The sequence below is a fragment of the Scyliorhinus canicula genome, chromosome 19 (assembly GCF_902713615.1).
Source record: "Scyliorhinus canicula chromosome 19, sScyCan1.1, whole genome shotgun sequence".
NCBI lineage: Eukaryota > Metazoa > Chordata > Chondrichthyes > Carcharhiniformes > Scyliorhinidae > Scyliorhinus > Scyliorhinus canicula.
Window position 1 is genome coordinate 53,331,597 of NC_052164.1, and position 16,772 is coordinate 53,348,368.

Here is a 16,772-nt window from a genome sequence, read left to right on the forward strand (position 1 = left end):
TATTCTACCCGCCTCAAACACCACCCGCTTATTGATCTGGATCGTGACCCCTGTAGTCTTTGAATCTAGTCCCGAGTGAAAGACCTGACTGACCCAGCCATTCCTCAGTCTAACCTAGTGCGTCTCCTGCAACATTACCGCGTCCGCCTTCAATCCCTTAAAATGCGCGAACACACGTGGCCTTTTGACTGGTCCATTTAGCCCTCAAACATTCCAGGTGATCAGCCTAGTTGGGGGGCTCATTGCCCCCCCACTCCGCCGATCAGCCATCCCCTTTTTTAGGCCTGCCTCCAGCCCATGCTCCGTGCCTCCACCGGTCTATCCCCAGGCAGCCCCCCGCCTCCAACTTCCTCTCTGTCCGTCAGCCCAAGCCCCTCCCTCGTCAGCAGAACATTCACCCCCCCCTCCCCCCAGTAACAGCACCCTGTAACCCAACCACTTTACTAAACCAAACATATGCACACACCCCTCACTGAGCTAGCTAGCTTCTGAGAGCTAGCTCACCCAGCTAGCTTGGTGGCCCCCATCCCGGACCAGATTAGTCTCCCACCTATTGTTCCCTCTGCCCCCTCCCGCTCATAGAAACAAACTCAAACATCAAACAATCCCCACACAATTGCCTAACAGAAAAACACCAAGATTAAAACAAGCATCCCTCCATCCCCCAACAGTGCAAATGAAAACCTTAACTCACTCAGCTCTACTGCTGGTTCCAAATCAATGCCAACGGCATCACAAACATCTTCCATGAAATGCAAAACAGGAAACTTTTTACAAAAACAGAGAAACAAAAAGAAAAAACATGAACGTTGGATGCAAGGGGATGAGTAGGCTCACTACATTGCCTCCAGGGTGCCGAAAGGGGTCCTTCGAGGGAGGTGGGGTGGGGAGCATGGGCAGGGCTGAAGGGGCTCAGATCTGGGGTCTTTCCAGGGATGGGGGTTGTATGGAATTTTGAAAATCATTAAACTGTGTTTCAGCATATCAAGTCGTAATTTAAAGTTTGCCTCTGATGTGTTGAAACTCTTTGATGCCTCTCCCAGCAGGTGCTCTATCTGAGTGCTACCCTACACCTGCTCTTTCTAGGAAGCTCTTCAGGACAAAGAAACAGCTTATTTTTAAAAAACTGTGGTTATATAATAATCCAGGAGAACCAAGAAAGAAGTTGTTATAAACTTAAAGGTTAAAATGCTACCATGGCATACAACAATAGTCCGAGTCGGAGACTAATAAGAGGTCTGGTCCCGGTTCGCACCAGTATTTAAAAGGCTAAGTAACGACACCCAGCTGGTCAGACATGCATCTGATGGATCCCTCAAGAGCGATAGAAACAATGATAACCCTCCTTTGAAATAGAATGGACCTGTCAATCAGGAGGCTTGTAAAAGGTAATTGACCATGAAATTGAATGTAAACATTACAGTTCAAAGCTTTTAGGCTACTAAGCATGCACAGAGGCTTGAAATGTTAAAAGAATTAAAATTGACTGAAAAAATAATTTCAAACGTTTCCAAATAATTAAATGGCAGATTTTCACCTTCTAGAAAAATAGAAAATGGGAGCAGGAGGGGTCATTCGGCCCTCCCGTCATTCATTACATCATGGCTGATAATCCAACTCATAGCCTTCCCATATATCCTTTGATCCCCTTCGCCCCAAAGGCTATATCTAACTGATTATTTAGAGAAACATAGATATTGACATGCTGGGAGAGACATCAATGATTTCCAGGACATCAGAGGGTAAACTTTAAATTGCAGTATGACATGCTGAATGATAGTTTAATGATTTTTAATCCTACAGACAGAAGACCACCCACTCGACCCCATGCCCAGACCTCAGCCCCTCCAGCCCAAGCATCTTTCTCTGTCTGTTAGCTTTGACAAAGAGTCATTGGACTCAAAACGTTAGCTCTTTTCACTCCCTACAGATGCTGCCAGACCTGCTGAGATTTTCCAGCATTTGCTCTTTCGTTTCAGATTCCAGCATCCGCAGTAATTTGCTTTTACCCTCTGCTTCCTGCCACTTAGCCAATTCTGGATCCAATTAACCAAATTTCCAGTCTTCCATGTGTGACCTTATCAAATACCTTGCTGAAGTCCAGGTAGACTACATCAAATACATTGCCCTCATCTACACACCTGGTCAAATCTTTGAAAAATTCAATCAAGTTGGTCAGACGTGACCTCTCCTGAACAAAACCATGCTGACCTTCAATTTAAACCTTCAGTGTAAACCTTCGCCAACAGCACTAGGAAACCTCGCTGTAAAGACACTGGTCCCATTTTGGTTCAGGTGCAAACTGTCCTTGTACAGGTCCCACCATCCCCAAAAATGATCCCAATGTCCCAGAAATCTGAAGTCCTCCCTCCTGCACCATCTCTCCAGCCATGCATTTATCTGGACTAACCTCCTATTTCTATACACACTAGCACGTGGCACTGGATGTAACCAAGAAATTATTGCCTTCTGGATTCTGTTTTTTAATCTACTTCCTATCTCCCTAAATTCTGTTTGCAGGACCTCATCCCTTTATCTGCCTGTATCATTGGTACCAATGTGAACCACAATATCTGTCTGTTTGTTCTCCCCCTTCATTATGCCTTGCAGCCATTCAGCGACATCCCTGACCCTGGCATCAGGGAGGCAACATAGACACCTACATAGATGTATGTATGTATAGAAGGAATAGGCCATTCAGCCCTCCAAGCCTGCTCCGCCATTCATTATGATCGTGGTTGATCATCAAGTTCAATACCCTGATCGCGCCTTCTGCCCATATCCCTTGATCTCCTTTAACCCCAAGAGCTATATCTAATTCCTTCTTGAAATTACACAATGTTTTGCCCTCAATTGCTTTCTGTGGCAGCGAATTCCACAGGTTCACCACTCTCTGAGTGAAGAGATTTCTCCTCACCTCAGTCCTAAAAGTTTGCCCCTTATCCTCAAACTATGACCCCTAGCTCTGGACTCCCCCACCATCAGGAACATTCTTTCTGAATCTACCTGTTCTTATCCTGTTATAATTTTGTAAATTTCTATGAGATCCCCTCTCACTCTTCTAAACGGCAATGAATATAATCCTAACCAATTTAGTCTCTCTGCATGACAGACCCGCCATCCCAGAAATCAGTCTGGGAAACCTTCGCTGCACTCCCTCCACAGCAAGAACATCCTTCTTCAGATAAGGACACCAAAACTGCACACAATACTCCAGGTGTGACCTCACCAATGCCCTATATAAATGCAGTAAAACATCCCTATTCCTATAATCAAATCCCCTCACTATTAAGGCCAATATACCATATTCCTTCCTTACTTCTTGCTGTACTTGCGTGTTTACCTTCAGCGACTGATGCACAAGGACACCAAGGCCTCGCTGAGTATCCACCTCTCTCAATTTACACCCATTCAAATAATAATCTGCCTTCCTGGGCCATGGAGATTTATCCACCTTCAATCCCATTAATTTTCCCAACACCATTTCTTTACTAATACTAATTTCCTTCAGCTCCTCACTAAAACCTGTGCTTCTCAGAACTTCCAGTGCATTATTCATGTCTTCCTCTGTGAATTCAGAAGCAAATTACGAATTTAGTACCCCAGCCATTTCTTTGTTCCTAATATGAATTCTCCCATTTCTGAGTGTAAGGAGCCTACATTAGTTTTTATTCATCTTTTTCCCTTTGCATAGCTATAGAAACTTTTACAGTCAGATTTTTATGTTCCTCGCTAGTTGACTTTCAAATTGCATTTTCCCCTTCTTAATCAATCCCTTGGTTTTCCTTTGCAGAATTTTAAACTGTTCCCAATCCTCAGGTCTATTGCTTTTGCTTGCTAATTTGTATGCTTCTTCTCTGAATCTAATACTATCTCTAATTTCCTTTGTAAGCCATGGTTTGGCCACAGTTCCCTTTCTACTCTTGCGCCAAATAGGAATAAACAACTTTTGGAGTTCACATATTCGTTCCTTGAATGCCTACCATTGCCTATCCGCTGTCCTTCCTTGCAGTAATATTTCCCAGTCTGTTATAGCAGCTCCTGCCTCATACCATCATAGTTACTTTTATTGAGATAAGATGTCCACAGTAACCGCCAAGGTTGTAGATACCATCTCTTGTATGGATAGCTACATGGAATGAATGTCTAGCAAGACAAAGAACATCCTTCCCAAGAGAGGGTCTGCATAGTTAACATGCTCTCTGGTCCATGGATGTTCCAGCCACTCCCAAGGGGTGGAAATTGGCCAAAGGAGATAATGATTGTTGAGTCTGACAGGGAATACATTGACATACGTTTTTGATAACTTTACCTATTCCCAGCCACCAGATATTTTTGTTTTAATTTAGTGTACCCAATTCATTTTTTCCAATCAAGAGACAATTTAGCTAGGCCAATCCACCTAGCTTGCTCGTTTTTGGGTGTGGGGACGAAACTCTTACAAACACGGGGAGAATGTGCAAACTTCACACGGACAGTGACCCAGAGCCGGGATCGAACCTGGGACCTCGGCGCCGTGAGGCTGCATTGCTAACCCACTGCGCCACCGTGCTGCCACAACCACCAGATATAACTGCAAGCGAGCATCGTCACTTTTGCTTGGCCTGGTTAGACAGTGTGTGATTCTTGCAAGAGGGGTTCTCTCACGGCCGAAGTATTACTCCATCCTTGAAGTTAGCTCGTCTCTGCGGGTCAAGTAGGGTCTCAACTGGTCAGCCTTCTCGTGGTGCCAACCTGTTTGTACCATCCATTTCACCTTGGACAGTATAGGATCCTGCTGGATCCAATTTCATATATGTCTGGATGACTCTGGCAAGGTTCAGCGCCAAGATGATTAGTTGGGGTATTGGTGGTGGTGTCAAGTTCTTGTGCAAGGGGAGTTGACTCAATATGTCCATATTGGAGATTTGGGTGCCTGGCCTGTGAGCTGGGCCGAAGGGCCTGTTTCCATGCTGTAAACATCTCTGACTCTCTCTCTGAAAGGCTGCTAGCAGCAAGGCTCATCTTTGCACTCTAGCAGAGACAATTGGGGATATCAACTCATCCTCCCTTAAAAGATCCAATAATGGCTTCTGGTCGGTTATTGTTACGAATCGCCGCCCGTAAACCTATTGGTGGAACTTTTTAACACCGTTGATGATGGAAAATCCTTCCTTTCAATTTGCGCGCAAATTCTCAGCTTCTGGGAGAGTCCTTGAGGCAATTGGCCATTCTGATCCATCTTCTATCTTGTGGGATAGAACTGCTCCAACCCCGTATGTTGACGCGTCGCATGTGTGAACAATTTGCTTTCCCGGGTCGAAATGAACTAAAAGGTTAGAAGATTGCAGTGTTTGTTTTATCAAGCGGAAAGGTTCCTCTTGCTGTTCCTTCTATTGCAAAAGTTGGCGTTTCCTTAGTAACTGGTGTATTGGTGCCAATGTCAGGGCCAGGTTTGGAATGAACCTACCATAATACTTCACCGTTCCCAGGAACGACTTCAACTCCGCTACATTCCAGGGAGTTGGGATCTCCCGTATGGCTTTGACTTTTCCTTCCACTGGGAACGCAAAGTACCTGACTTCTGTAGCCTGGAAGCTGCATTTCTCATGATTAACGTGGGCTCCTGGGGCGGCACAGTGGTTAACACTGGAGCTGTAAAGGTGACCACAGTGCTACCGAGCTGCCTTATTGGTGCTGTCTTATTCATTTTGGTCACATTCAGACAGTACATTTCATCCTCCTCCTCAGAGCTTTTCTCCACTTGGTGCAGTGGTGTTGTGGATTGCTGCTGCTGTTATTTTGCATTAGTGGCTGTGCCTCGGACAGCATCATCCGGATATGGTCTCTTTGATTGCTACTGAAACAGATACGGGCAAGCTTCCTGGAGGGGGTCCCCCTCACATTCATATAATCTGTGGTGATATGTATATGGGCTAAAAAAGTTGGAAGATGTACAACCTCCAACCAGCAGGTGGCGGTACAGACACCCCATGCGGTCTCTAGACTAAGGTCATGTGACTTTTGACTCCGATATAAAGGAGATACACATCTGGCCGCCTTCAGAAGAAGATTAAGAGGAAAATACTCCCAAAGGTCTTGGCCAAAAGGCTGGAAAGCTGCATATCAAAGGTGGTCGCAGAGGACCAAACGGGCTTTGTCAAGGGTAGATAGCTCACTGTGAACATCAGACAGCTTCTGAATGTAAAAATGACTCTTCCCTTCCCCCCCCCCCCTCCACCCTCTCCAAGGAGAGAACACCAGAAGTGATCGTCTCCCTGGATGTAGAAAAGGCCTTCAACAGTCGAATGGAAGTACCTCCTCGAGGTACTGGCACTGTTTCGGCTCGGAGCAGGATTCACCGCCTGGGTGAGACTCCAGTACAACATTCCCAAGGCCAGCGTTCGAACCAACACTACCAGAGCTCGGAATACTTCCAGCTACAAAGAGGCACAAGGCAAGGATGGCCGTTGTCCCCACTCTTGCTTGCGCTAGCAATCGAACCCCTGCCGATAGCCCTGCGGGACACGAAAGGGCATCCAGAGAGGAGACAGAGAGCACAGAGTCCCACTCTATGCAGATGACCTGCTCCTGTATGTCTCGAAGCTGCAGGAAGGACTGAAGGCAATCATGCAGATCCTGAAAGAGTTTGGAACCTTCTCGGGTTACAAACTCAACCTGGGCAAAAGTGAGGCATTCCCAGTGAACCAAATGGGGGAGGGACAGAGCCCAGAACAGATTCTGATACCTGGGGATCCAAATACCAGAGTCTAGACACAGATCCACAAGTGGAACCTGACCAGCCTGGTAAAGGAAGTCAAAAAGGACCGACAGAGGTGGGGCGCACTTCTACTCTCCTTGGCGGGGAGAGTGCAGACGATCAAGATGAACGTGCTGCTGAGGTTCCTCTTCCTGTTTCGATCCATACCAATCTTCATCCCCAAGGCCTTTTTCCAATACGTAGACACTTTGATCATGGCGGCGGGGAGGGGAGGTAAGAACCAGGGAGTTCCCAAATTGACACTGCAAAGGAGGAAAATCAAAGGTGGCTTGGCATTACAAAACCTGCAGTATTACCACTGGGCAGCAAAGAAAAAAGAACAAAGAAAAATTGCAGCACTGGAACAGGCCCTTCGGCCCTCCAAGCCTGCGCCGATCCAGATCCTCTATCTAAAACTGTCACCTATTTCCTAAGGATCTGTATGCCTCTGCTCCCTGCCCATTCATGTATCTGTCTCGATACATCTCAAATGATGCTATCGTGCCCACCTCTACCACCTCCACCGGCAATGCGTTCCAGACCCACCCTCTGCGTAAAGAACTTTCCACGCATATCTCCCTTAAACTTTTCCCCTCTCACCTTGAACTCATGACCCCTAGTAATCGAGTCCCCCACTCTGTGGAAAAAGCTTCTTGCTATCCACCCTGTCTATACCTTTCATGATTTTGTAGACCTCAATGAGGTCCCCCCTCAACCTCCGTCTTTCTAATGAAAATAATCCTAATCTACTCAACCTCTCTTCATAGATAGTGCCCTCCATACCAGGCAACATTCTGGTGAACCTCCTTTGCACCTTCTCCAAAGCATCCACATCCTTTTGGTAATGTGGCGACCAGAACTGTATGCAGTATTCCAAATGTGGCCGAACCAAAGTCTCATACAACTGTAACATGTCCTGCCAACTCTTGTACTCAATACCCCTTCCGATGAAGGAAAGCATGCCGTATGCCTTCTTGACCACTCCATCGACCTGCGCAGCCACCTTCAGGGTACAATGGACCTGAACACACAGATCTCTCTGTACATCAATTTTCACCAGGGCTTTTTCATTTACCGTATAGTTCGCTCTTGAATCGGATCTTCCAAAATGCATCAGCTCGCATTTCCCCGGATTGAACTCCATCTGCCATTTCTCCGCCCAACTCTCCAATCTATCTATAGAACATAGAACATAGAACAGTACAGCACAGAACAGGCCCTTCGGCCCTCAATGTTGTGCCGAGCCATGATCACCCCACTCAAACCCACGTATCCACCCCATACCCGTAACCCAACAACCCCCCCCCCTTAACCTTACTAGGACACTACGGGCAATTTAGCATGGCCAATCCACCTAACCCGCACATCTTTGGACTGTGGGAGGAAACCGGAGCACCCGGAGAAAACCCACGCACACAGGGGGAGGACGTGCAGACTCCACACAGACAGTGACCCAGCCGGGAATCGAACCTGGGACCCTGGAGCTGTGAAGCATTTATGCTAACCACCATGCTACCCTGCTGCCCCTATATTCTGCTGTATTCTCTGACAGTCCCCTTCACTATCTGCTACTCCACCAATCTTAGTGTCATCTTCAAACTTGCTAATCAGACCACCTATAACTTCCTCCAGATCATTTATGTATATCATAAACAACAGTGGTCCCAGCACGGATCCCTGTGGAACACCACTGGTCACAGTTCTCCATTTTCAGAAACTCCCTTCCACTACTACTCTCTGTCTCCTGTTGCCCAGCCAGTTCTTTATCCATCTAGCTAGTACACCCTGAACCCCATACGACTTCACTTTCTCCATCACCCTACCATGGGGAACCTTATCAAATGCCTTACTGAAGTCCATGTATATGACATCAACAGCCCTTCCCTCATCAACCAACTTTGTCACTTCCTCAAAGAATTCTATTAAGTTGGTAAGACATGACCATCCCTGCACAAAACCATGTTGCCTGTCACTGATAAACCCATTTTCTTCCAAATGGGAATAGATTCTATCCTTCCGTATCTTCTCCAGCAGCTTCCCTACAATTGACGTCAAGCTCACGGGTCTATAATTACCTGGATTATCCCTGCTACCCTTCTTAAACAAGAGGACAACATTAGCAATTCTCCAGTCCTCCGGTACCTCACCCATGTTCAAGGATGCTGCAAAGATATCTGTTAAGGACCCAGCTATTTCCTCCCTCACTTCCCTCAGTAACCTGAGATAGATCCCATCTGGACCTGGGGACTTGTCCACCTTAATGCCTTTTAGAATGCCCAACACATCCTCCCTCTTTATGCCGACATGACCTAGAGTGATCAAACATCTATCCCTAACCTCAACATCCATCATGTCCCTCTCCTTGGTGAATACCGATGCAAAGCACTCGTTAAGAATTTCACCCATTTTCTCTGACTCCACGCATAACGTTCCTCCTTTGTCCTTGAGTGAGCCAACCCTTTCTCTAGTTACCCTCTTGCTCCTTATATATAGAACATAGAACATAGAACAGTACAGCACAGAACAGGCCCTTCGGCCCTCAATGTTGTGCCGAGCCATGATCACCCTACTCAAACCCACGTATCCACCCTACACCCGTAACCCAACAACCCCCCCCCCCCCCCCCCCCCCCCCCTTAACCTTACTTTTATTAGGACACTACGGGCAATTTAGCATGGCCAATCCACCTAACCCGCACATCTTTGGACTGTGGGAGGAAACCGGAGCACCCGGAGGAAACCCACTCACACAGGGGGGAGGACGTGCAGACTCCACACAGACAGTGACCCAGCCCGGAATCGAACCTGGGACCCTGGAGCTGTGAAGCATTTATGCTAACCACCATGCTACCCTGCTGCTATGAATAGAACAGTACAGCACAGAACAGGCCCTTCGGCCCTCGATGTTGTGCCGAGCAATGATCACCCTACCCAAACCCACGTATCCACCCTATACCCGTAACCCAAGGCTTTGGGATTTTCCTTAACCCTAGAGCTTACGTATGCTTCCTTTTTCCTCTTAGCTAGTCTCACAATTTCACCTGTCATCCATGGTTCCCTAATCTTGCCATTTCTATCCCTCATTTTCACAGCTACATGTCTGCCCTGCACTCTAATCAACCTCTCTTTAAAAGCCTCCCACATATCAAATGTGGATTTACCTTCAAACAGCTTTTCACAATCCACATTCCCCAGCTCCTGCCGAATTTTGGTATAGTTGGCCTTCCCCCAGTTTAGCACTCTTCCTTTAGGACAACTCTCGTCTTTGTCCATGAGTATTCTAAAACTTACGGAATTGTGATCACTATTCCCAAAGTAATCCCCGACTGAAACTTCAACTACCTGGCTGGACTTATTCCCCAACACCAGGTCCAGTATGGCCCCTTCCCAAGTTCGACTTTTTGCATACTGCTCTGGAAAACCCTCCTGGATGCTCCTTACAAATTCTGCTCCATCTAGACCTCTGAAACTAAGCGTATCCCAGTCAATGTTGGGGAAACTAAAGTCTCCTTATCACCACCCTGTTACTCCTACATCTTTCCATAATCTGTTTACATATTTGTAACTCTATCTCACGCTTGCTGTTGGGAGGTCTGTAGTACACCCCCAACATTGTTACCGCACCTTTCCTATTTCTGAGCTTTGCCCATATTGCCTCAGTGCTCGAGTCCTCCACAGTGCCCTCAGTCAGCACAGCTGTGATATCCTCTCTGACCAGTAATGCAATTAATCCACCCCATTTACCTCCCTCACTATCCCGCCTGAAGCATCGATATCCTGGGATATTTAGTTGCCAGTCATGCCCTTCCCTCAACCAAGTCTCAGTAATAGCAATAACATCATACTCCCAGGTACTAATCCAAGCCCTAAATCCATCTGCCTTACCTACTACACTTTTTGCATTTAAACAAATGCACCTCAGACCTCAGTCCCTTTGCATTCATCATCTGCTCCCTGTCTATTCTTCCCCTTAGTCACGCTGACTTCATGATCTAGTTCCTTGCAGGCTTTAGTTACTACTTCCTTACTGTCCACTAACCTCCTCATTTGGTTCCCATCCCCCTGCCACATTAGTTTAAACCCTCCCCAACAGCGTTAGCAAAAGCACCCCCAAGGACATTGGTTCCAGTTTGGCCCAGGTGTAGACCGTCCTATTTGCAGTAGTCCAACCTCCCCCAGAACCGGTCCCAATGTCCCAAAAATCTGAACCCCTCCCTCCTGCACCATCTCTCAAGCCACGCATTCATCCTGCCTATTCTTTCATTTCTACTCTGACTACCAAGTGGCACTGGTAGCAATCCTGAGATTACTACCTCTGAGGTCTGACTTTTTAACTTGGCTCCTAACTCCCTAAATTCTGCTTGTAGGACCTCATCCTGTTTTTACCTATATCGTTGGTGTCTATATGCACCACGGCAACTGGCTGTTCACCCTCCCCCTTCAGAATGTTCTGCAGCCAATCTGAGACATCGCTCACCCGTGCACCTGGGAGGCAACATATCATTTGGGAGTCTCGTTTTCGACCACAGAACCACCTGTCTATTCCCCTTACAATTGAATTCCCTATGACTACAGCCCTTCCACTCTTTTTCCTGCCCTTCTGTACAGTAGAGCCAGCCACGGTGACATGAACCTCTATTTTGGAGGGAGATGACCGCAGGGGGCACCTGCACTGCCTTCCTGCTTTTTCTCTGCCTTTTGGTCACCCATTCCCTTTCTCCCTCAGCCATCCTAATCTGTGGTGTGACCAATTCGCTAAATGTGCTATCCACGACCTCCTCAGCATCGCGGATGCTCCAAAGTGAGTCCATCCGCAGCTCCAGAGCCGTTATGCGGTCTAACAAGAGCTGCAGCTGGACACACTTCCCGCATGTGAAGGAGCCAGGGACATCAGCCACGTCCCTGAGCTCCCACATTGAGCAAGAGGAGCATAACACAGGTCTGACATCTCCTGCCATTTTTAACCTTAAGCTTAACTTAGTCCAACTATAATATCAAATAATAGACAAATGAAAAAGGAAAAAGAAAAGAAAAATTGTGACCAATCACACGATAAAACAAAATAGAAATAGAAAAACTTACCTTATCAACACACCTCAGGCAAAATAAAAACTACTTACCAGTCACCAGCCAATCATTTACCTGCTGGCTGTGACGTGACAACAGCTCTTCCACAAACCACCTTCTGGATACAGTGACGGCAATACACTGATGCAAATTTTCCCCGCAACAGCCAATCAGCGGCTCCGCTTTGCTGCTCTCTGTTGGATGCATGCCTTCACTTGAACACGGAGGGTGTCATGCTCAGGTACACCTTCTGGATACAGTGACTGCAATGCACTGATGCAAATTTTCCCCACAACAGCCAATCAGCGACTCCGCTCTGCTGCCCTCTGCAACGGTGGAAAGAGTGAGGGGATGGGTAAACGAACCCAACTCAGGGTGGGTACAGATGGAGGAAGCCTCCTGCAAGGGAACAACCCTCCAGGTCCTGGCTATAGTAGCACTCCTACCCCTCTTGGCAAAATATACATAATGTCCAGTAGTAGTGGCCACACTGAAAACGTGGGCCCAATTAAGGCAGCACTTTGGGCTGACTAGGATGTCCCTTATGGCTCCCATCTGCAGCAATCACAAATTCCCCCCAGCTATGCTTGATGCCACCTTCAGGAAATGGAGATGGGATGGGGGCAGACAGACAGTTAGGGACTTTTACGTAGGGCACAGACTCGCAACATTGGACGGACTGACGGAGGAATGGGAACTGCCGACAGGAACTAAAACACCTGCAAATAAAGCCCTTCCTCCGCAAAGAGACGGTAGGGTAAACCTGGGCCCCAGAAACTACACTATTAGAGGACCTGACAAACACAGACAATAAAGCAGGGGGACTATGTAGGAAAATGTATGGACAGCTACTGGACAGAGCCCGAACACCACGAGACGGTACCAGACGGAAATAGGAAGACGAGCTGGCGACAGAAGTGGGGTGGGGTCTCTGGAGCGAAGCATTGAGCAGGGCCAACTCCACCTCATGCAGTTCAAAGTGGTGCACAGAGCACACCTGACCAGAACCGGAATGAGCAGGTTCTTCCCGGAGGTGGAGGATAAATGTGAACGGTGTCAGAGGGACCCAGCCAACCACACCCACATGCTCTGGGCATGTCCCAAACTTGCTAGGTTCTGGACGGCCTTCTCCGACAATCTTCTCCGAGGCAATGTCCAATGTTGTGGTGGTGAGGGTGAAGCCATACACAAATGTGCCAATCTTTGGGGTATCAGAGCAGCCAGAACTACAAAGGGGAGGGGCGTGCTGTGGGGGAGGGGGGGGGGGGGGGGGGGGAGGGATCACACGCCGAGTCAGAGGGTTGCAGAATGTAAATAGGGTAAATTAAGGGAAGGACAACACAAACCTTTCTGTATAATACAGTAAATAAACACAGCCAACAATGAATATAACTGTTTATAAATTTTGAAATTGCCAAAAAAAAGACTTATCGAAGAAGAAGATTGAGAGGGTAATAAGACATGCATATGAATGGTCAGTGCTAGGTGCAAGTTCCAGAGGAGTAGTTAGCAGACTCCATGATAATGTGCTCTGTATCAGATTGCTATCTTACCACATGAGACTCAATAATGATTCTGGTTTGGACAAGTCTAAGTGTTTGGCGGATTCCTTCATAAAGTACAAAGGACTAAACACAACACAATCCACCGCTGTCTTGGGCTGATGACCCAATTCCTTTCCCGGTTCCCCAGATTTGATCCCGTTCCGAAGGCCTGTCTGCTTCTCCTCTGTGTAAGCTGATTTCGCCGCATGCCTCGCGTCCATACTGACCCACAACTGAGTCACTTCCCCTCCTGGCACGCTTTGAAACTCGAATGCGCCTTCCATCCATCACCTGAGCTACCTCAATCAATCACTTTGTCTAATGTGATTCTAGTTTCAGCCAGGGGTTTTTTCTGGATGCTGAATTTGATAATTCTGCACATTAAACAGCCTCACAGCATATTGCTGAGTGCAGCTCCAAACTTACAGTGCTCGGCAATTTGGCAGAGCCTGGCTATGAAGGTCAAGATGGACTCTTCTGGGTCCCTCACAGCAGCATTGAATTTGTACAGCTGCAGAATAATCGAGGGCTTGAGGTAAAAATATTCCTTGACCAATGTGACTAACTGGGCAAAGGGTTTTGAGTCGGGAGCCTCTGGGGATGTAAGATTTCTTATCAAGTTGTAGTTTAAGCCCACTAACCATCAAAAATATCACCTTCTGCTTGTGAAGAAATAGTGGAGCTGTTTGATTTAACGGCTCCAGATTTTGGCTCCCTGATCATTCACATTTTCACTCAATTTTTTGATGCTACTGCCAATGCTTCCTTATTCTCATTTGCCTTTGGAGGCTTCTCCCTTCCCCCCTCGAATCCCGAACTGCTGAGGACCAATGATCAAACTGGTTTGCCTCATCGCCAATGTGGTGACTCAAGACAATAGGCTGGAGACTTCCAGTAACAACAATGAGGCTTCACTAAAAATAGACAAAGAGTAATGCTGGAGAGGCTCTCCAGCTCCGGGGTACACACTCCCCGGGTCTCCCCTCCCAGAGCCCCGCACTTTCTCTCTATTGACCGGGGTTCACAACTCTAGCATGATTGGTCCAGAGCCAGTCACATGGATAGCAAGGCTCACCCCTTAAAGGGGCTGCACAACCGCATTGGACTAGTAATGCAATAACAACATTCTGTTGAACTTTAACCCCTAATGAAAGAGTATCACTTGTGAACTTGTTGCAGAACACAAAGTTGATTTATCAATACATTAAGAGTGAGAGGCTAGATAAGGGAAGAGTGGGGCCAATAAAAGACCAAAAACATAGGGCTGGATTCTTCACTGTCGGGATTCTCCATTTCGCCGGCAGCCCAGGGATTTCCCGAAGGCGTGGGGCTTCCCACAATGGAAAATCCCATTGACCGGCTGGTGAGACGAAGAATCCTGGGGCGCGCCCTACCTGTGTGTGGAGGTGGAAGATGTGGGTAAGGTTCTGAATGAATATTTTGTATTTGTCTTCACAAAAGAGGGAATGATGCCGACATTATAGAATCATAGAGCACAGAAAGTGGCTCTTTGACCCATTGTGTCTGCATGGCCTTCAAGCACCGAGCAATTCTAATCCCATTTTAAAGCACTTGTTGCACGGCCATGTTGTTAAGGAGGAGGAGTGTAACACCATGGCTGTCATAAACATAAGAAGAGAAGAATTAAGGGCAGCATGGTGGCGCAGTGGAGTCTCATGGCGTCGAGGTTCCAGGTTCGATCCTGGCTCTGGGTCACTGTTCGTGTGAAGTTTGCACATTCTCCCTGTGTTTAGGTGGGTTTCACCCCCACAACCCAAAGATGTGCAGAGTAGGTGGACTGAACACACTAAATTGCCCCTTAATTGGAAAAATTAATTGGGTACTCTAAAAAAAAATTTTAAAAGAAGAGAAGAATTATTAAGGGGATTACAATCTTTGAAAGTTGATAGATCCCCAGGGCCGGATAAAATGTACCCCAAATTGTTAAAAGAAGCCAAAAGATGGTCTGAATGTGATTTCCCAACCTCACTGGATACAGAATACAAGAGGATTGGAAGACTGCTAACGTTGTACCTTTAAAAATGAAGCGAGGGATAGGTCGAATCATCACAAGCCAGTCTGACCTCTTATTAACTCAAGTTAATGGAATCAATTCTGAGAGACTGTCACTTCGAAAGACATGGACTAATCAAGGGCAGGCAGCGTGGATTTGTGAAGGGAAGGTCGTGTCTGACTAATTTTATTGAATTTTTTGAGGAAGTAACAAGGAGGATTGATGAGGATAATGCAGTTGATGTGGACCACATGGATTTTAGCAAGGTTTTAAAAAAAATAAATTTAGAGTATCCAATTAATTTTTTCCAATTAAGGGACAACTTTAGCTTGGTCAATACACCTACCCTACACATCGTTGGATTGTGGGGACGAAACCCACGCAAAAACAGGGAGAATGTGCGAACTCCACACGGACAGTGACCCAGAGCCGGGATTGAACCTGGGACCTCCGTGCCGTGAGGCAGCAATGCTAACCACCGCACCACTGTGCTGCCCTTTAGCAAGGTTTGTGATAAGGTCCCACCTGGTGGGGGATGTAGGGGAGTGCAACAAACTGAATATGAAATTATACCAGTGGCAGGAAATAAAGGGTAATTGTTGATGGGTGTTCTATCCACAATGTGAAAATGAAATGAAATGAAAATCGCTTATTGTCACGAGTAGGCTTCAATGAAGTTACTGTGAAAAGCCCCTAGTCGCCACATTCCGGCGCCTGTCCGGGGAGGCTGGTACGGGAATCGAACCGTGCTGCTGGCCTGCTTGGTCTGCTTTAAAAGCCAGCGATTTAGCCGAGTGAGCTAAACCAGCCCCTGATGTACTGATGAGAGACGGGGCGATGACAGTAGAAGGTGATAAATACACTGAGCATTACAGTGGATTTCCCAAGCCCTCATATTGAGAATTTTTTTTTTTCTTCGGTTGCCCTCTAAGGCTTGTTTAATTTCTTTATTTTTCAGGGACCTCCTTTATTCGTTATAACACGATGCAGCTGTCCAGGATCTATCCCACAGGCTCTCGGATCGACTCGTCCAACTACAATCCTCAAGAGATGTGGAATGCCGGCTGTCAACTGGGTCAGACTCTCTCACACTATTTAACTATTCTGCACACGAATACGCCAAAGCATTATACACTGTAACACCGAATTAAATCCAGACTTTCCTCAAATTAAAACAAATATTTGGGGGGTTGGCTTTGCTAACTAGTGCATTTAACTGTTTGAGAATAAATGCATAAGAATACACACTGAACTGCACCAGCAAACCAGAACTTGCCAATTGAGATTAATTTAAACAGTATTTCAAAAAGAAGGAATTCTATAAAGCACCATTCATTATCACAGGACATCCCAAAGTGCTTTACAACCAATGAAGTATTTTTGAAATGTAGTAACATTTGCGACGTAGG

General features: G+C 46.7%; 1 protein-coding gene across 1 annotated transcript in view; it reads left to right on the plus strand.

Moving 5' to 3' along the window:
• Positions 1–16,772, plus strand: part of LOC119954125 (1-phosphatidylinositol 4,5-bisphosphate phosphodiesterase delta-3-like) — a 227,051-nt gene that overhangs the window by 189,242 nt on the left and 21,037 nt on the right. Inside the window, exon 11 of the mRNA XM_038779046.1 lies at positions 16,322–16,438. Coding sequence (XP_038634974.1) covers positions 16,322–16,438 — 117 coding nt within the window. The remainder of the gene's footprint in view (positions 1–16,321; positions 16,439–16,772) is intronic.